The sequence below is a fragment of the Cyanistes caeruleus genome, chromosome 5 (assembly GCF_971803275.1).
Source record: "Cyanistes caeruleus chromosome 5, bCyaCae1.hap1.1, whole genome shotgun sequence".
Lineage (NCBI taxonomy): Eukaryota > Metazoa > Chordata > Aves > Passeriformes > Paridae > Cyanistes > Cyanistes caeruleus.
The window spans coordinates 42371066-42392535 of NC_141705.1; the positions used below are offsets into that span (position 1 = coordinate 42371066).

At 45.6% G+C, this 21470-nt stretch overlaps 1 protein-coding gene across 5 annotated transcripts in view; it reads left to right on the forward strand.

Annotated features, from left to right (window-relative positions):
* Nucleotides 1-14319: 14319 nt before the first annotated feature.
* The window catches only part of DCHS2 (dachsous cadherin-related 2), a 135629-nt gene continuing 128478 nt past the window's right edge, over nt 14320-21470 (forward strand). For 3 of the 5 annotated variants that reach the window (XM_086891251.1, XM_086891248.1, XM_086891249.1), the window contains exon 1: nt 14320-19662. In XM_086891251.1, the coding sequence (XP_086747377.1) occupies nt 17512-19662 (2151 nt within the window). In that variant the 5' untranslated portion in view covers nt 14320-17511. The remainder of the gene's footprint in view (nt 19663-21470) is intronic. The other 2 variants (XM_086891252.1, XM_086891250.1) reach the window with 1 other exon arrangement.

A 21470-nucleotide genomic window follows, 5' to 3' on the forward strand; every position in this document is an offset into this window, starting at 1 on the left:
ATATCCCTGAGGAGCCTGTGAGATCCTAAGCTATTCTGGAGAGCTTCATGTTGTCCAGGTGCAGCGTGCAGTGCTCTCGATTGCTCTTTCAAGTCCCTGTGTGGTTCAGCCTTGCTGCATCTAACACTGACAGAACTATGCAGTGGGAGTGTTTTGTGGTGGGAAGTTGTTCTTGGAGACAGAAAATACTGACTGGATAACCAGATACGCAACCTGATGTTGATAGATAATTGTTCTGCTTCCATCCTCCCAGTTCCTCTCACCCTACTTGATTTTTCTTGTGAAATACAGCACACTGTGTATAAGGTGCACCAGTGGTTGTTAACAATGCCCTACAGTGATTTTAATAACAAAATTTGACAACAGTTTTCACATTCTTGACAGAAAACAGGTAAGTGATAATGCCTGAGATTGAATGAGAATCAAAAAGGAAGCCTAAACCAAAGTGAGAAGATGATCACGTAAATAATATCTGGTTCTTTTCTCTTTTTTTAACGTGTTCAGCTCAGCAGTGTACCCAGTTGCTAAACCTCAGCATTCCACTAAGAAACATTCAGGCAGACCTGGCTGACTGTCCTGGCAAGTGCTTTGTATTGGTGAAGCTGAGCAGGGGATGTTCTGGTGGAGGAATGCCAAAATCTCTGTGAGTGAAAAGCTGTCCGTGTGATGAGAGAAAGTCTAGCTTTTTTCTGTTTCACCATTTCTTAGTTTCTTAAACCCCATAAATAGTTACTGTGAATAGTAAACAGATCTAGTATTGCAGGTAGTAAAGACCTTTAAATTGTGGTCAAACTCCTAAATTGTCTTAAAATTTTGGACTCAGGAATATTCCAGGACATACAAGTCTCATGATAACATGGTACTTAAAGAGAAATAAAAGAAAAAATCACAGACAAAGAGCCATTACCAATAATGGTTACAAGTAAGAAATGGGAGAACTTTCTGCTCTGGAGCATATTGCATCTCCATACATGTCTTCCAAAAAGATAAGCCTACATACTGCTCTGTTCAAAGGGAAGACAGAAGGGATGGTGAGGTGTGTTTACAAAATGAATGGCCAGAACATAAATGTCTGTGTGCTGTTCTGTGTGTGCCTTACACCCTGCTCATACTGTAGCAGTTAATTTGAAACAACTCTGGTGATAACTGATACCTGTGTGGAGATCTGTGTTGGGTGTGACCAACAAAACTGGTGATTTTCTGAAGGACACACCTCAGTTAACCACTGGGAGCCAGCATGTTTTAAAATAGCACAGCTGTTGTCACTCCTACCTCAGGGCAATACTGTGTTTTCACACCCTCTTCCTTGCTTTAAGACATGTCAGTTCTCACTTTTTTAACATGGTGCTTTTCTCTAGTGTAGACAGGACCAAAGTAGTATGTGGTTGATTTTAGAAATGTTCCTGTATAAAGAATACACTTTCCTCATCTTTTTTCCTTTTCTTTCTCCCATGTTTTTGTTTGGTTTTTTTTAAGGTTTTCCTGTATGTTCTCACATGCAGTTCATGTAAAGTCACTTCTCCTTTTCAGCAGAAGGGGAACATAATTTTTATTATGCAAGAAAGAATAAAGCTAATGTTCCCTGAGAACCTTACCTTGGAAAAAATTAAAATGTCTTAGCCTCACATTTTGATGATACGTAGTTACAGTCAGCTCAGTCTCTTGCAAAAATACATTTGATTCTAAGCTTTTTTAATTCATTTTTAGTGCTTTTAGTTGTCCGTATGCTGCTGTAATTTCCCCCCTGTTCTAAGGGTGATTAGGACAGTGGTCATCACAGTGAGATGCTGCTTTCTTCCTTCCTGGTCACACCCTGTCCTTCATCATTCTCAGCCTGCCCCTTCCAGAATGGAGGGAGGTGGTGGGCAGAGACACAGCCACAACACTGTCCTCCCAACCCAGAGCTCTGCCCCTTCTTCTGCCTCTACCAAAAGCCTCTTTGTCCCCTTTGGCTCATGAGCAGACTAAAATAATAATCTGTTGTTTGCCTCCTGAGCACCAGAGACCATCAAAGAAGTGAGTGGATTACAGGGGAAGAAGAAATGGGTTTCTTTTTTTCCCCTTGATGGCTAGAGGTTAGAAAGGGATCACCTGCTGGAAACACTGGAGTTGTGTTTATAGGGTCGTGTTTTCTAAAATTCACTGTGGATTTTGTAGAGACTCTAAAGCTGTTTTTCTGACAACTTTGTTGTTTCTTCTGTATGAAAGCATCACAACAATAAAAAGAATGGTTGTGATCTACAGTTTTCCACAATGGCGCACTAAGCATGGAGTTGCATTTTTCACGTTTTCCTCCAAATAGTTTTGTATTTTTTTTCTTTTTTTCTTTTTTTTTTTTCCATTTGAAATGGGACTGAGAAGCATCACTGATTCACTCCATTGGATTTCTAAATTTTGTTTGGCAAGTTGAATGCAGTCTGGAAAACAGAAATTCTACATCTGCTTTGCTCATTGCCTCCCTGCAGTGATCGTTGTCCCTAACAAATACACAGCCTGAGCAGTAACTAAGCATAGCACAGAAATGGATCCTGCCCCATGGTGCTATGCTTAGTTCCTGTTCAGGGGCTGCATGACTGTCATTACTTGCAAAGCTTGTTTCTTACAAATCTCTGGGGGTTGCTAGGATGGCTTTGCATCCAAACCATTGGTCTAAATATTACTATTTGAAGCATTTTTGCTACTAAAACCCAAAATGTTTCCTACAGGGCTCACGGTGGTGCAAGTGTACCAGCCCTGGGAGCCATGTCACAGTTTGGAGGTTTTCTCAGGGATACTAAGGTAGATCCTGTCTCTGCTGCTCCAAACACATCCCACCTCTTGCCACCCTTTCCTAGGAACTAGTGGCAGTGACAGCAGCTTTGACATAGCAGTGTCAACTGTTTGGAAATGTGCTCAGGTCTTTGGGCTGTTTGCTATCTGATCATCCATCCCCACCAGCACACACTACCAAAACCTGGCCATGCAAACCCCACACAACCATCTACTTTTCACAATGGATGTTGAGCTTGGATAAAATAAAGCATATGCACATTCCTGAGGAAGTAACTTTTGGGAAGCTAAATTTGCAGTTCCTATTTCACATTCTTTTCTCCTTTTAAATCAAGATGTGAATTTGGGATATGCACTCTGTATATACAGTGATCCTTGCTGTTGTATCCCATAATAGGAGGAGGGATAGGAAGTATTCTTGTATTTGTTCTGCTCTGAAGTCTTCTTTGTCTTGCCAAAATTTCTTCTTTGGCATTTTTTCCATATCTGGCTCATTGAAGCTATGCATTTGTTTTCCATTAGTTGACTCAGTTAATATGATGAGTTTCTTTACTATTATTTTTAAATACTGCATTTTAAATGAAAAAACACACTCATTCAATGGTCTGATAAACTGGTGTTATTTGCCATCTTTGCCTCATGTCCTTCTTTTCACTCATTTTCCCTCTTTTCGGTTCATGTCTTTGAGCCAGCTTTGCTCATGCATATATCATTTCATGTGTTTTCACTGCACACAGAAACCCCCAGTGAGAGCCCAAGTCTGCTATGAACTCTGCCCAGCTCACCTGTGTGCTGGGATCAGGACACTGGATGTACCAGAGACAAGATGGTGACAAGTGTGGTTAAGAAGCACTAACATTTTTGAAATATCTGTCCTGGCTGGTTGATTCACTCACTTTCCATCTATCTACGTTTTCCAAATCTGTTCTGGGCTTTTTCTCCTTTGACTGAAGGAAGTAGAAATAAAAAGCACACAGGAGAATAAGTATTGAGAAGTAACACTGAAGACAGATATTTCATGTGCTTTTGTGTTCTATAAACCCACCACAGAAGCAGGGCCATAGGATCAAACCTCCCAAACTTCATACTATAAAGCTTCCTCTACCAAACCCCTAATTTTTTCCTCTTTTTCCTCAGGAAAGATTTAAGCCAACAGATAAGTCTTGAGCCTTGCCTCATAGACCAAAGTTAAATAAATCCACCCAGCATACACTGGCAGAGAAATTTTAAAGTTACATTATTCTCATGGCTTCATTTTCTAAAATGTCTTTTCTCTGCCAGCACTTTAGGTTATAAGCCCCCTTCAGCAAATCTGCAGTCACATTTCTGCCTTGAATCTGTACTAGTCATAGTAGGGCAGGTGATTTCTACCAAACTGAGTGGTTTAGTATTTCAAAGTATAATCAGTTACAATCAGTAGATATTTCTTGGGGTGAGGCAGCCAGAGAGACTATGCTGGGCATGATGGGATGGGGTGTTTCAATTAATTCTGAAATGTTATAACTGCATTAATGTACTGCTTCTTTCTTTCCCACCTCAGAAAGCGATGAACCAAGGGATCAATATTTGTTCTGTCTAAACACCTGTTTAAAATTCCAGTTTGAACCATTTTCTCATTTTTGTGCCTTGCTTTTTCTTTGTGTTTCTTCAAAGAGGGAAAAAATCCTCAGGCTATGTTAGCCAAAGAGTTCTGTTTCTCTAACAGAGAGGTCAAAAAATGCGAAGTGCCCTCTGAACTTGGACATACAAAAGCTCTCTGCACTGAATGCCTGCTTTAGATGTAGGTTTTGAAGAGGGAATTTCACTTCCCAGCACTCTGGTAAGACTTTTTAATACATTAACTGACAGGCAGAGGGAAAGCCAGGCATGAGTTCACAGAGGAGTAATTTAGTAGGAAATCAAAGTTTCCCAAGAGAGAATTTTAACACTCTTTATCCTCTCCCAGAAGATGCTTACTTTCCCAGTTATCTTCACCTCTTGAGGAGTTTTTACCTGTGATCAGCAGCAGTTTGATGTCCTTGGATATGCTATGTTGCTGTCCGTGACTTGAGTGCATGGGAGAACTGGCTGCAGTGCTCAGATAATTGCCCCTGCACCTGCCTGGCCTCCATGCCCTGGCCAGAGGCAGCTCCTGGCAGGAGCCTGCCTATGTCCCAGCCTGTTGTGATTCATTGCCCAGTTTATTGCTGCAAATTGAGGCAGTTGAGGTTAACTCATGGAAGTATGAACTGGAGCAGATGAAATGCTGGCCTGCATCTTGTCCTGTGGCTGCAGGGCAGCAACTCATGTGGAGGAGCAGCAGAAAGCTGTGAGAAGCCAGTCATGCACTGCTGCCAGGATGGCTAGGCATCCTCGCTGAACACATTTTTCTGCCCCAGTTTAATTTCTCTGGTGCTCAGGTCATTGCCCTTTTAGTCACTGAGAGGAGTTTTGATGCATTTTCCCATCCTCAACCTTTCCACTTTGCCGTTTATTCCTTGCTTGATGATGAACTGTGTTTGAAATTGGACACAGAGACATGTATGAGTGGAAAACCAAAGGAGAAGTCCCAAACTCTGCTGTTACTATTAATGGCAGGGCTTGCAGCCAGCAAGTTTGCTTGGTTATGCCAAACCCAGATTAGACACTACAAACCCTGACAATTTGGTATTATTTTCTGAAGAAATTATTCAAAGTCTATTTCCTAGTGGGGAGACAAGACAGCATTTTACATGAAAAGAATAACTTTCTTTAGCTGTTGAGCAAACACAGAGCATCTGCCTAATACAGATAGCCAAGAAAATGTAGGCAGAAAATGTTCATTTTGGAACTCAGTGGATAAAATTTTGTCCCTTTAGAGTAAATGGGAGATTTGCCATTGACTCAGTCAAGCAGGCGTTTCACCCGATACTTTTTACATATGTTTTTATATGTTATGATAATTCGTGAATGAACTAAAATAGTCCTGTAGAGAATATACGAGGGTTGTTCTTCTCTGGCTTAGGGGGAGCAGTCTTCATTTATATTGGGGTCCTTGGAAAGAAATAGGGATGGGAGAGTCTTTACTACATTAACAATACATACTTTATCTTGTATCTCTGTTTTGTGTAATCCATCAACAGCAACATTGCACAGAGTTAGCTGAGAAAGGATCACAGATGGGAAGAAAATGTTTTAAACCAGATCTGAAGGAGGCTGAGGTGATGTTGTCTGGATGGGAGTTGTAATCAGCAGAGAAAGCAGAGTATCTTGCCCTTTGAGGGTGTCTGTTTTAGCTTGTTCCAAGTCTATGATCCAAAGGCCTAGTTGGGCTTCCAGCCTCATTCTGGCTGTATTTCTAAGTGCTCGAGAAATCATTAGTAGCTAGGAGAACTTTGGGGGGGTTTATTTGTTTGTTATCTGGCATGGGGAGATTCTGAAGATTCCTTGTGGATACAGACCTTGTCCTTTCAGCCAGGCTTCTGCCTCCCAGCATCAGGTTCCTTCAACACGCTCCTTATTAAGATGCATCTTCTACCTGATGAGAATCTGATACCCATGAACATTATGAGCTGGTTTTATCCCCTGTGAATGCATGATGCCTGTGCTCCACAGTCTGCTTTGGCCACCTCTTGCCTTGATTTGAATATGTTAGTTTTGGCCTAGGAAGTTCCAGCAGACCCGGGGAGCTTGTCCTTTCCTGGCTCAGCCACCAGTTAGTGCTGGCACTCGGCCTGGAAGCCTGCTAATGTAAGAGAGAAAAGGGGTAGCTGGAGAGCCATTTTCTGTTCAAGATTTTTGACTTGGAAACTTTAATTCTTGTCCTGGTCAGAACATCTCCAGGGAATGAGTAAGTGGTTCGGAACTTAGTGAAGGAGAGAAAGAGGATGAAGTTAATGCCATGATATTTTCTGTTGCAGGTGGTTGGCAGGTAATTGGGGGAAACCTCCATTATTGTAACTGCATTTGGCTTAAATATGCAGTGAAGTGACCATCTAGAGAAAATAAAACCATAGCTCATATAAAGCCCATGTAAAGCAGAGCACAAGCAGATAGGATGAACAATGGGTAGGATAAAAATGGTGATGCTGTTGGCTGCAGAGTAGAGAAGTCCCAAACTTTTTCTGACAGATCTGCTTTGCCCAGCTCAGGTGTGAAAGCAGTAGAGCTGTTTGGATGGTGGTGTGTGCAAGTAAACAAGCTTGTCTTCTCAGAGCAACTTGGGTGTCTTCCTGTTGCTGTGGTATGACTAATCCCAGCCACAATAATTTGCTTCCATGTAGTTGAGAGACATCTGTATTTCCAAGTGCATCCTACAGTTATGACTACATGGCAGCTAATGCAATTAAAAAGGCGTGGTTTAAATTAAAAGATGATTTAAGTTCTCATTGCGTCTGTTTAACAGCCTAACAGCGCACAGTTCTGTGTGGTTTGGATTTTTCATTTCCTTGGTAACTACTGAGTCCTGAATTCTAGCTGGTACTTCTGCTATTGCCCTGTCCCTTTAACCTAGGTAGTAATGGCATAAAGTTGTTGCAGTAAATAAAAATTTCAGATAAATGATTAAGTGTTCAAGCAAAGAAACCTATGAGAATATTTCAACTCATTCTGATTTCCTTTAAATATTATCTTGGCCACAAAATACTATTATTTGTCTTTGCAATATGATTTTTTTTCTGGAAAGCTTTAACACAAATTCTCTTGTATCATACTGTCATGTAATAAATTTTTGTGGTTTGGCTGATGTTCTGGTTTAAGTCTGTTCTTAAACAGAAGGAAGAAAGGTAGCCTAAAATAGCAATTAGAAGAGAGATTTGAGGGTTATTAATTATTTTACATTTCTGTCACTAGCTTAGGTATCAGCTCAGCATGCCTTGAAGTTGCAGGAAATGCTTTATTGATTTCAGTAGATCTTGATTCAGGTGCATTTAGTCTGACCTTGGACAAGTCAGGTGCCTACTGTGCTTGGGACTGAAAAGTACATATTCTGCTTACCCCTTCAACAGATCACTATAAAGCTTCATTCATTCTTTCATTCATTCACATCTGTAGAGAGCTTTAGGGCTTGTAAATGAATGCCACTTTCTAAAGTACAAACTATAATTTCAGTGTAGATGAATTCATTTTACCTTCCCACCAGCTGCCAACAATCTGTTTAGTGCAATGAAATTCTGACAGCCTGTGTCAACAACTGAAAGCAGCTCATTCATGACAGAAAGAAGAAAGAAAAAATGCAGACCCAAACTCTTTCCCTAGCAGAGAATGGCTTTGTGTATGAAAATAAAAATTTTGTCTGTCATTTCAAAAGGCCCACTCGTAAAAGAAATGCATGTTAAATTAAAACTGCTGTTATTTTTTCATTCCATCACACTACAGACCCCTCCTGGTTCTTGATGAAGAGTGAGGTGAAATATCGCATGACTTGAGCTACAGAGAAAACAGCAAGCTGTTCCAAGTGCATAAGCCAAAATGAGCATTCAGAGAGAGATCACCCTGTCATGAGCTCATGCTGGCAATATGGTTTTTTCTATGGGTGTAAACTGAGATTTGAGCCTGAGAGAGACTCCATATTCAGCCCTGCAGGAGCACTTTTGTGCGTGTTGTTTTCTTTAGAATAAGCGAGGAAGTTGTGAACTGCTCCCAGACCTAGAAAAATACCTACAGCCACAGTGAGTTCAATGGCCTCTTCCCCTTCCCTCCCCACCATGCAGCAATAAAATGAAGCTGGAGTCAGAGAGAAAACATGCAGATTTTACTGAAGGGACAATGGCATTTTGCCCTCTGTGATTACTTGGGTTTGTGTGGTGGTCTGAGCATTTTGCCTCATTTGGGAGGTGCTAGGCAGATGAAGGTTTGTGGTGGGCAGAGGCAGGGACATGGTGGTCAGGGCTGGGAAGCTGAAAGGCAGAGTGAGTCCCAAAGTGAGACAGGCACCATGTGAGCTCCCTATGTGAGCCTGATGTCCCTGCCCCTGTGTGGCAGTGGGGAGCCTGTCTGTATCATCTCAGCAGCAGCTTTTCCCATACAGAGTGGGGGCTCTGATGTAGTTGTGGCATCCCTGAGGGAGGTTCCTTCCTAGACACCAGCCCAGAGACTGGCTGTAGTCATTCCCTGGTATGTGTGAAAGGAAAATAATGCCCTGGGCAGTGCCCAAAGTCAGCAGAGTACCCAGTTTCTCTATTCTCTGAATTTTCAGTCAAGTAAGTACTGTGCTGTAGAGGAACAATGTCATTTGAATTCACTAGTATATTTTACGCCCTTCTCAGTGCTGGTTTGTTTCTGCTAGATGGGAGCAATACTGGGATTTCTGGTATAAACTGCCCCTTACAGGTAGTCACACTTCCCTCTGCCTAAGGTCTACTACCAGCAGAGTGTGATCACATCCTGTTCTAGACCTAAACACAATTCTTTTCAAGAGGATCATATCATTCTTATTGGTAAAGTCTGAAAAGCACAGCATTAATTCTTTTCATCTTAACCTAAAAAAGGCTAGTAACTCTTGTTAGGAAAAAAAATGTATTTAAAAATAGATGCACTCTTCTAACCCTCAAAGTACTGGCACTGAGTTTTAGAGTATGACTGTAGCTGGGGGCATCATGACACTGGGACAGGCCACCCCAGCTGTGCTGTAGCCAAGACACCTACTCTGATGAACATGTTTAGGAAACCAGTTTCATTTTCCTGATGGCATTTTTCAGCACAGTTCAGAAATGGGATGCATTTTGAGTTATTTTGAAACAAGTAGCCAGAAACCCTTTGATGCAGGAATTCAGAAACAATGTGGTCAAGTCAGGCATGAACACATGGAAAATGTAATTGAAATAGTAAGCTGGGCCTACAGACAGTTCTTGCCTAAAATTAGCTGTAGGAATTTAGACTTCCTATAATATCTTCTTGTTCCTGTTGTCATATTCTAGTACATGAATGTACATGGGTTTAGAAGTCCTGCATTCCTTTTATAGATGCCTAGCGGTCTTTCTTTTTCCTCTAAATATATTGCAGAAGTTTATCTTATGCCTTACTTAAAGGCTTAAGAAACTTCTCCTTCCTATCTTTTTTGGCTGAGTTCACTCTGAAATACACTGATTTCTGTATTTACTGCAGTATGATACATGGAATCATTGCAACCCATACCTAGGGTTACATTACAGGTAACATAGTCAAAGATGCAAATATTCATGAATATTCTAGGAATGATAAAAAAAACATATATAAATATATTTTTGTTGACTGTTTTGTGGTGGGGTACAATCTGCTGTGGGTAACAGTGTGATGTCTATGTTTGAAGCTTTAAAACCACCGCTGCAATGCTGTGATCTCAAGCATCTCATAGTTGACATTCCCACCACCAGAGCAGAAAATACATAACTAATTTGGCAAAAGCCTGTGTTATTTTATTCTTGAGCGCACACACACACACAAAATAAAAAAAAAGAAAAAAAAAAGATCAGCAGTGAAATACAACTAGAACAGGCTGGGAAAAGCAAGTGGGGGAAAAGAAGCCAAAAGTCACTGCCTTGGGATGCAGGAACTGCAGGTTGCATTGCTGACACCCTCTGTGACTGTGCACATGGAGTGAGGGCTCCCCACCCCAATGTATTGATTGATTTTGAACAATGTCTTCACAAATTGCAAATACTGTTTGCACTAGAAACTGTGATGGTGATATGGCTGGGGCTTTTCCAGCATGTAACCCCACCTTGGGTCTGTTATTTCAGGCTGGGGCTCCTTAGGGTGGTGCTGTGATCACTCTGGCTGAAGAACAGGTACAGTTTTACCTTAGGGGTCTCTGTCCATTGCAGGATGTAAATGTACCCTGTCATTGTATCTGCCTGCAGTCCTCTGTGGAATGGTGATTATGAGCCTTCTCAGCCCCATAAAGATTCTGTAGTGATAAACTCTAGTAAAAAAAGGATAACATCTTGGATAATTCAGTGACAACACTGTAAAAGTAGGATTTCCCCCTGCTGACATGCAGAAGCTCAAGGAAGCTGTCAGAACGGCTTTTACATGCAGCTTATATGACCTAAATTAAACTAGGCAATCAACTTCTGTCTCCAGCACTCAGTCTGGCTTACTTTCAATCAAATAGGATTCATTAATTAAGATTTGTACAAATCTGTTTTCACATCTAGTAAAAATGGGTGCCTGTCGAGAAGGTGCTAGGTGCTCCACTACCACTGAGCACAATGACATGAGCAGAATTACCCAGCAACAGTTTACTGACAGCTGCCAATACAAACAAACCTGCTACAGGAGGTAACACAAACATCTGCTCCCTTACGGCTGCTAGGGGGTTTTCACCCCATCCAGCCACACCTCCAGCTGCCACTTCCCCAAAGAAATACATAGTACTGCATAATACTGTGTGCCCTGAAAATCAGCAGGTCAGGGCACTTATACTGGGACAAGGAAAATTGCTTTGCTCTTGTGTATTTATAGCTTTGTCTTAATAGACTGTTTAAGAAAACATGTGAACCTTTCAGGAGTGTAATTGTGGTAGTGTCAGTTGTAGCACAGCAGCCAAAACTCAGGCATCAAAACTCTTCATGAAATTATCATTTGGAAGAGGAATATGAAGGCTCTAAAACTGCTGGTGAATTCATTGCTTTTAGTGTTTGTGCACCTGAGAGAGAGAAAATAGCCAGGGGCATTAATTCACACGTGGATTATGGTATATTTAATTTTTAAAAGCAAAGCTCTTTTCTGATTTACAGCTATTTAAAATAATTACTTAGCTCAATGCAGCAAGGGAATTGCTGGCAGAGTGGCCTAGCATATTAAGATACAGCTTTATGTGTAGACCCTCCCTCCTCTCCGTGCCACAAGCTTGAGTCCTCAGCAGGGACCTCAGCTGATGAAGTGATAGCAGCAGGTTTCCAGTCTCAAGCACACTGTGTGGGCTGCTCTTCTGCAACTGGGGCAGCTGCCCTGGGAAGCTGGATTTTCAAAGATGTGAAAGCCAGAAAGGAACAGCCTAATGGTGTAGCCTGACTTCATTTTTTACTCAGTAATTCCTGCCTAAAGCCCTGTCATTTGTGGCTGAAATAGAACATGTCTGGTAGCTGTCTAACCTTGATTTAAACACTGAAAGTGACAGCAAATGCATCCTATCCCATGGCATGGAATTGCAATTGTTCTTGCTATTTGCATCTTGTTTGCAGCTTGAACTCTGTTAACAGACTTTTAACTTCCAACTACTGTATTTTGGCTCTCTGGCACCACTAGTGCTGTGCACAGTGCTGGCCAATGTTAACATCAGCTGACTGACGTCACTGAAGGGAAATCTGGTAAGAGCTAATTCAGAGCAATCCTCTACTTGATGACTTCTGTGTCTTCAGATATGGTTGTAATGGTTTTGTTTTGCATGCTCTCAGCCAGTTCTTGATTTTTCAAAGCTTCAAAGCTTACAGAGAGATAGACTGGGAAACATAGTAAATGCTAGGATATTATATCCTGTAAATATGGAATAACTTCTGTAATGCTGCACTCACATCCCTGATTTAAGAGGCTGCATCCAGATGAAGATTATCTGGATTTGGAGCTCCTGCAAATGTGTTTGGTCATTGTATACTTTCAGTATCATCTGGAGTTCAGACAAACACATCAGATATCAGGATTCAGTCCCATTTTGTTTCTCACACCTGTGGTTTTTTTTTCCTTTTGCTCTTCTACACACATAGAATTTGACTACTAGATCTGATTGCAGGTTGTGATCTATTATTATTTGAGAGAAGTTGATAATGTAGATAATCTCATAAATTTTATGTGAGAATTCAACATAGTAGTCAAGTGAAATACTATATCCAGGGAGTATTACATTCAGCCTGGGATATATTTTTTCACGTTTTCTGGAGCTACCCTTCAGGTTTTAGAGAGGCCACTAAGCTCTGGATTCAGCAGTGGCAAGCAGATGGCAAAAGACAGCTTTATGTGGAATGCAACCCATGTAGTGGGAAGCTCTTGTGTGTTTATTCCTGGCCTGTAAGGGTGAACCCTTTGCCATCCTAAAGAGATTGCTTTAAATCTGCATCAGCTTGTTGGAATAACAGACAGCTAAAGAAAGAAGCCTTTCTTTCTGTTTCATGTTAATTACAAATGAGGCAGTGAACAGCAATCAAATATAGAGTCTTACTTCTGGATAAAATCTCATTGCTATATTAATTAGATCTGTGATCAAGTTTATAAACTAAATATATGTATAGATATAAAATTGGTTAGGATGTCAAAATCTGAATGAACACCTACATAGCAGAATCTAATTTAATTGTGTTATTATTTATTTTAATATTTTATTTGCTATTTCCCATAACCTTTGTTCATAATAAAAGATCCATTATATATATTGTGCAAAACAAGAAATGTCTTCTTCAGCAGCAGATATTGGGATAAATTTAACAAGGGTAGACAGACAATTTTTTCAGGCAAATCTAAGTATATTTGAGCAATCATCTTGACAAGTGATGTGACACTTGGATTTGCAGCTGGGAAGGTGTGTAGAAACAGAATGGGATCGACAGCAAAGAGATTAATGAAGATCCATAAAATGGAAACACAAAATTGGGACAGACGATTAAGTCTGGTTGACAGCATATGAGATAAGTGGACTAGAAATAAAGTTAATGTGAAAATATTGATCTGAGTAATCCTACTTAGATGGTTATATCTGAGTGACAAATTCTGAAGTAATTGCCCACAGAAGGCAGCAGCAACGTGCTTTACAGGCAGAGTGAAGGCATTGTGGTATGTCTGGAATGAAACTGAAAAACCCAGCTACTACTATCTGTACTGCTAACAGTATGAATGTCTTTCGTGCCTTTGAAGACAGACTCAGGTATATTATTTCCAACCAGATTCTGGCAACTGTGTGATTTTTCATTGGAGAAGGAAAGCATCTATTATTTCACAGCAAAAGGAGTTTGACAAATTAGCTTGTGATTAAGAGTCAAATGATGGCTACCAGGAAAAAAAAAAAAAAAAAAAAAAAAAAAAAAAAAAAAGTAATACTCTTAATTACATTTCTCTGCATTTATAAGGAGAGAAGTCCCCACACAGTTTTTTATTATAGTAACTGTGACCAACCTCCATGTGGTCACCAGCAAATCTTTTGTGCAGCTGACACTCCTTCAAGGAGGTGTTGCTGAAATCAATATACGTGTGCCTGGGGAACCATAAATAATGAAACACCTGATGCTCTGCAAAGTTAACACTTTCTCCATATATCACATATTACAGGCTGAATATCCATAGTGACCCCAGCCAGTGAGGCTGGAGACAAACATCCTTTCTTAGATGCAGCTGCAATAGTTGAAGATATGAGTGCTTCCCCACGCCTCAATTTTGCCAGAAAGCTGATTTATATGGGTGTTCTTTAACACAGAATAGGAAATAAATCACTGAGGTTAATGGGAATCATTGTTTCAGCACTGGTTAAACTAATCTCTGTCCTTAAACTAAACACACAGAGGATCAGGAAACACCACCTGGTAGGCAGAAATGGAAGCACGGTGCCCATCGGCTGAAAGGCAGTAACAAGCAGCCGAGACCATGCTGTCTTCAAACAGCAGGAAATAACTTCATGGAAAATTTTTCAGGTTTTATTTTATTTGCTTCAGCTCTGTCTGGAGCAGCTCAGCCACGCTCTGCCCTCAGCTGGCTGCTACCGCCCATCTAATGAGTGCTGGAATGGATCCTGCAGCGCTCCCGCCCTGCGTCAGCCCCGAGTCAGGTGGCTTGGCTTAAACTGCTGCTGCTGCTGCTGAAGATGCTTTGGATTGAGCCAGCGAGCAGCAGAAAAGGAAGTGGTCATACTGCTTTACCACCTCAGCCATGCCTTCAGCATGGGAGGGTCACATTTTCAGCTGCTGCAGCTGTTGCGTGGGCGAGGCAAAGTTTCTAGGTAGAATTAACTCTGTTATTGACAGACCTTCATGGTTGTAACAACACTTATCTCCATTTCAGCGATCCTTTGCACTCTAGTGTCATAGCTAGCTTTAGTTTGCCATAGTTTAATTCTCCTGGAAGGAAAAAGAATTTCCAATTAATCCAAGGAAAATTAAGCTATAGTAAATTGTGTTTTGCACATATAGGCTGATTAAATTTGAGCAGCTGATACAGCTATCACCTTCCGGTTTCCTTCCTTGCTCCTTTCCTGGAGGTTGGGTGCCTGCCACAGGACAGCAGAATTTGGCACTTGGAGCTGCTTGGGAGCACCAGAGTTCACTGCCTTGCATAGTGGATTAGAGGGATTCTCATGCAGGGTTGCCTGAAGACATAGAGTTCAAAACTTCAGTGGCTTGGAAGTGGATTCCTATGCTGTTCACCTGCCTACAAAGTCAGAGGTGGCCACCTCTAGGAATGGAATGGGAGACCAGCAGGAGAAGTAACTTTCTGCTATCCAACTGAGCAGGCTGGCTCATCAACAGACAATTCCTTATAAACTGGAATGCTCAGGCACTTTGTGTACTCTAACCAACACCCCTCATCTTCAAATAATATGCTTATCCTCCTGTCCACTTTTTACACTGGAAGACTTCGTAAGTCTGAGGAGCTGACAAGTGTCTTCACTATGAGAGCTATGTTGAGGATATAGGAGGTGGCTAGTGCACGAAAACTTTGACACCCTGCTTCCCTTGGGATAATGGCATTATGGCAGCTTCCCTTCATGTCTTAGAAATGTCAGTTCTCTTTTTTTGTAGGTCAGCATGTCACTGAGAAGATGGGGAACAGCAGGGGCAGCTAAATATAGCCAGGAGACGGCAAACATCTCAAGATTTAGAAATTTCTGTTTGTGATTTGTGGAAGAAAAGAATGAGGTCATGAACATGGCAAAACAGAGGAAGAGAAAATGTTTAAGAAAGGAGTGGAGGAAAGAATAGACTCAGAGAAGGCAGAAACACAAAGAAGGTAGAAGAACACTTAAAAGGTAAAGCTCATGCTCATAGTAGGCAAAACATCTATAGTGTCCCGAAGATGTAGTATTTCTGGAAACATGCTGTAGTTGGGCAGTGCTTTCATATGACTTTACTTCATATAAAACTGTTAAAGTGCCCTGGTTTCACAAAAGAAATTGAAACTGCCAGAACCACAGATAACTACATAAGTCTTATTTTCCCCTACTATCTTTATGTAAGCTGTATCTGAATACAGAATTTTGCTCTTTAGGCACTGCCTGACCATGTCAACAGCAGGTTTTGTTTAGGTTTTCAATGAATGTGCCTGATTGAACATGATTCATGTGTTTTCTTAGTGACAGCATGGGCTGCATGGGACATGGCTGTTTTTCCAAACTTGCTGTGATTCAGTGGAATTCAGGCATTTTCATGTTGAACATCTGTGACTTGGGGAGGATCCATGTGTTTTCTCAATGAATATGAACGAAGCTGGCAAGGGCCTGTACATTTCCTCCTTGTTCCTATGCTTGCAATTATCACAGTGTATAAATACACAGAGACTTTCTCAGAATGTGCCTAGGAAGATCTGACAAGATCTAGCTTTGCTCTGGCCCGTTTCTCTGTGTAAGGAAGCAAGTCAGATACAGTAGACGTGATCTCGTGTTCCCCCTCCTGTCCATGCAACTACACACATGCAGTAGGACTTCTAAGCTTTAGAACTTAATTCTCCCTCTTAATCTGGATATGTGGCACTGTGTAGGTCTCAAAAATGTTGGGGGGAAAAAAAAAAGTCCTCTTCCCCTTCTCCTCACTGTTGCAGTGAGTTTGCTCCTTCCTCAGAGCACTCTGGCAGTGTACTCGGGTAGTTCTTCCATGACTTGGAAAAGAGGCAAATAGTAAAACAGCTGCCCTCTCAAGTGCTCTTTCATAGGAGAGGACTTGAGCTATAGTAACTCCTCCTGCTACAAACTGTCTTTGCTTGTCTGATTTTACTTGTCTGTCCTAGGATGAATTTACTTTTCTCTGAACAGCTGTTAGATTCTTGCCAGAAAGGTGAAGTTTGTAAAGCATCAGTGGGAACAGCAAGAGACTGAAGTACTGTACTTGGGTTTCATGGACAGATGGATGGTTGGTACTTAGCATTCATATGATGCTCCATTATCTCAGTGTCATTGAAGAAACTTATTCATTCTTAGACCATTCTGAGATAGATATGGGAGTCAGGAATAGTGGGAAAGGAAAGAAGTTCTGGTCTTGCTGAAACTGATTGAAGTTTCTACTTAAAGCTTTCTTCTGGTAAATGCTTTCCTGCCATGCTGAATTGCTATTTACTGACCTAGTGCTAGGATAACAAGCAAGCCTTTTAATGGAAAATGAGGACCAGAATATTAAGGCGAGACAAATCCTTGTTGAATTGTGCAAACTCGTTTATCCTCGGACATTTCTGTTCTATTTAAATTCTTCTTCACAAGCTATGCCTCTGCATCTAGAGGCAGCCCGTGCGCTAGTCACACTTAGCCCCATCAGCAGCAAGCCAGCGGATTCCCCGAGTAATCAATTTCAGCGAAGACCTCTCCGAATTCTGGGCGGCACTGGAGCAGCGCCACACCATCCCGACCCAGCGCGACACGTCCCCGCACGGAGACGCGGCCGCCCCCCCGGGCGCTGGGTGGGCGGGCGGGCGGTGGCCCCCGGGGGGGCGGCGGGGCGGGGGCTGCGCGGGGCGGCGGCGGCGGGAGCGGCTCTCCCGCCCCCTCGCACACGCTCGTCCTTCCCATCACCGGCGGCGGCGTTCGGGAGTTGCTCCCGCGGCGGCGAGCCGGAGGCACCTGCGCGGCGGTGGCGAGTAGCAGGGCGCAGGCTGCCCGGGATGCCGGCTTAGCGGCCAAGCATGGCGCGGCGGCTGCGGGCCGGCAGGTGCCGGGGCGGGCAGGGCGGCGCTGCCCCGACGGGACGGATGCTGGCGCTGCTGCTGCCGCTGTGGCTGTGCGCGGCGGGCGGCGGCGCGGCGCCGGTGTATAACCTCAGCCTGGCAGTGGACGAGGGGCTGCCGGCGGAGACGCTGGTGGGCGACATCCGCGCGGGGCTGCCGGCAGGCGCGGACCCGCCGGGGGGCTTCCTGCTGTCGGAGGGGAGCGGAGAGTCGGCGGTGCTGGCGGACTTCCACGTCCAGCCGGAGACGGGCATCATCCGCACGGCGCGGCGGCTGGACCGGGAGCGGCGGGCGCGCTACAGCTTCGCGGCGGCCACGCTGCGCGGCGAGGTGGTGCAGGTGGAGATCGCTGTCACCGACGTGAACGACCACCCGCCACGCTTCCCGAAGGACAGTCTGCAGCTCAACATCTCCGAGCTCAGCCCGCCCGGCACCGCCTTCCGCCTGCCGGCTGCCCGCGACCCCGACGCCGGCCGCTTCGGCACGCAGGGCTACGCGCTGCTGGAGGAGGGCGGCGCGGCGGGGGAGCCGCCGCTCTTCCAGCTGCGCTATGTGCGGCCGGAGCCGCTGGAGCTGGTGCTGCTGCGGCGGCTGGACCGAGAACGGGCGGACGTCCACCGGCTGGTGGTGGAGGCGTGGGACGGCGGCAGCCCGCGGCGACGGGGCCGCCTGGGGGTGTCCGTGCGGGTGCTGGACGAGAACGACAACGCGCCCGCATTCAGCCGCGGCGAGTACCGGGCGCGGCTGCGGGAGGACGCGCCGCCGGGCACCGCCGTCTGCCGCCTGCGGGCCACCGACCCGGACCTGGGCGCCAACGGCGAGGTACGGTACGCCATCAATCGCCGGCAGAGCGACCCCGACGGCTACTTCGCGGTGGAGGAGCGCAGCGGCGTCCTGCGCCTCCGCCGCCCGCTGGACCGCGAGGCGCGGGCCCTGCACCGCCTGGTCGTGGAGGCGCGGGACGGCGGCTCCCAGCCCGAGGTCTCCAGCGTCCTCGTCTCCGTGGCCGTGCTGGACGTCAACGACAACCGGCCCTCCATCCGTCTGCTCTACCTCACCGAGACCGGCGGCCCGCGGGTCTCCGAAGGGGCACGACCCGGCGACTACGTGGCCCGAGTCTCCGTCTCGGACGCCGACGAGGGCGGCGAAGCGGAGAGCGCGGAGGGCGACGGCGGCATCGCGCTGGCCCTGCTGGGCGGCGACGGCGCCTTCGCGTTGCGGGCGGCCGGGGCCGGCGTCTTCTTCCTCTGCGTGGCGGGGCCGCTGGACCGGGAGAACCGCGACCTGTACGAGCTGCGGCTGGTGGCCACGGACGGCGGCACGCCGCCGCTCTCCGCCGAGGAGCCGCTGCTGCTGCGCGTCGCCGACCTCAACGACGAGACGCCCGCGTTCCCGCAGCCCCACTACCGCGCCGCCGTCTCGGAGGCCGCCTCCCCCGGCACCGCCGTGCTCCGCCTCACCGCCTCCGACGCCGACGAGCCGGGCTCGCCCAACGCCGAGGTGCGGTACGCGCTGGAGGGCGACGCGGCCGCCCTGGCCCTGCTGCGCATCGACGCGCGGAGCGGCGCCGTCAGCACGCGCGCGCGCCTGGACCGGGAGCGGCAGGCGGCGCTGGAGCTGCGCGTGGTGGCGCGGGACGGCGGCGTCCCGCCGCGCGCCGCCGCGTGCCGCCTCAGCGTGCGCGTGGAGGACGCCAACGACAACGAGCCGCGCTTCGAGCGCGCCGTGTACCGCGCGCGCCTGCCCGAGCACGCCGCGCGCGGCCGCCGCCTCCTCCAGGTGAGCCCCACACGGCCCGGGCCCACACGGCCCCACACGGCCCCACACGGCCCGGGCCCGCACGGCCCCACACGGCCCGGGCCCGCACGGCCCCACACGGCCCGGGCCCGCACGGTCCGGTCCCGCACGGTCCGGCTCCCGGCGCCGCTGCCCTGGCACGCCGCGGTCCATGGCACCACCGCCGCGCTCCAGCACTGCAGGGAAGCAGGGAGCGCGGCCGGTGGAGCTCAGATAATCAGCGCAGCTCTCGTACCGCCTCACAAGGGCCCTGAGGAGTGTGTTCCTTGTCCCGTAACACTCGTAGCGTGCGTAATGAGCGCTGAAGCTCAGGTCTGTAGTGGGAATCAGTTGTCAACTCTGGCTGAACCTCAGAGGGAATTAAACCAACTGTGATACTTCTGAGGGCTTGAGATGGTCTTCGGGGAGCCAGTAGCACCCGTCCCCGAGAGCAGCATGCCCCAAACTGAACCAGGGAGTAGGGCAGGCAGTGTAACACACAGCGGCTTAAAATTAAAATGTACTTCAGGATCTATGTGATGGTTCCCGAGCTTTCTGCTAACAATGTGAATCAACTCACCCTGCCTTCGCAGAAACTCATTAGTCCTAATAGAGAAAAATGTTCTGCCTGTCTGTAAAACCCCTTTTATTCTTTGCAGGTGAGGTTGAATGGAGGCTTTGGATGGCCAGAAGTTGACAAAGGGCCCTTTTGCTTTTAGCTTGGGAAAGCATTGCAGAATGTGTACCCTTAAACTGAACAAACCCGTTTCCATCAGAAGAAAATTCACAGCAGTTGGCCTGAGTTAATGTAGACATGTTTCTGAGTTTGTGCAGAACTTATATGAATCTGGGAAAAAAACATTACTTAAAGAGGAGACCTCGGGAAAACTGCAATGTGTTTCCTCAGTACATTTGATGAAAAATCAATGCCTTTATCTTTAGGTGGCCTACTAAATTATTTTTTTTCTTTTCAATTCAGGAATCATTGATGGTATTTTGGGTCTGACAATAGTTGATCGGAACAAAAGACTGTTCTGATAATAATATAATTTTTTCTCTTTTTTTTTCTAATTGCACTCTGACCTCAAAAAGTACACAGTTTGTACAGCCCTTAATACAATTTAATCTATAAAAGCTTTGGGAAGGTCGAGCTCATGGAGCTTTTCATTTAGTATCCCAAGCCAGAAAGAAAATCCCATCACTGCCCATTCTTTTTCCTTCAGCTACATGGGGGAAAAAAAACTAAACAAAAACCAACCAAACAAAAACCCCACCAAAACCAAACAAAAACCCTGATACTGTGATTTTAGGAGCTGGCCATGTCCCGGGGAGGAGCGAGGGGCGTTGCGGCAGCCCCGGCCTCTGGCGCGGGCGTCCGTGGTGCTGAAAGGCAGCGGGGCCGGCGCCGTCGGGGAGAGCTGCCGCAGCCTGACACCGCGGCTAGGCTGATGGACAGCGATCGTTTGCCTTTGATTGAAGCGGATAGAAGCCTCCTGAAGGATTCCTGATTGTGGTTCTACTAGTTTTTTTCTTTTTTTCCCTAGTAGGTTTTGATGCATTAACACTGCAGATTTTCCAGGGGCACAGGTGTCATTCACTCCGATGTCATGTATGCAGATATCACTCTCAGTGCACTGAATTTTGAAAGTGCACTGCGAGCTGATCATGCTGCCATAATCCTGTTTAGAGAGTAGAAAGAAACAGTCATGTCCTGATAATAACTGAACCTGGGGTAATAAAGCCAAACATGAATGAGAAGGAGGCATGAGAGACATGCACAGGAGGAATAGCAGATGAGCATCCTATGGTCTGCCAGGAAAGGAAGCTGGTTCTACTTGCAGATTAATCCAGGATCATCGTAGTGATGTCCATGTTTCATACTACATTGTGTAGCAGGCTTAAACTTTAAACATGCCCACCTTTTACAATTTGCCTCATATCTTTTCTCCCAGGAAAGGAAACCTGCTCAAAGATTGTGAGCAGGAAGGGCTGTCATGAAGTGGGCAGCTTTGTTTATGTTGCTCTAGGAGTTGCAGTGAGTGATGAGAATGCAGAAAATAGGTTTTGGTTTGGCCAAGCTGTTTTTCAGGGTCTGTGGTATGAGTCTCTCTCCAGGTGGGCTCTTGAACTTCAGTACTAGC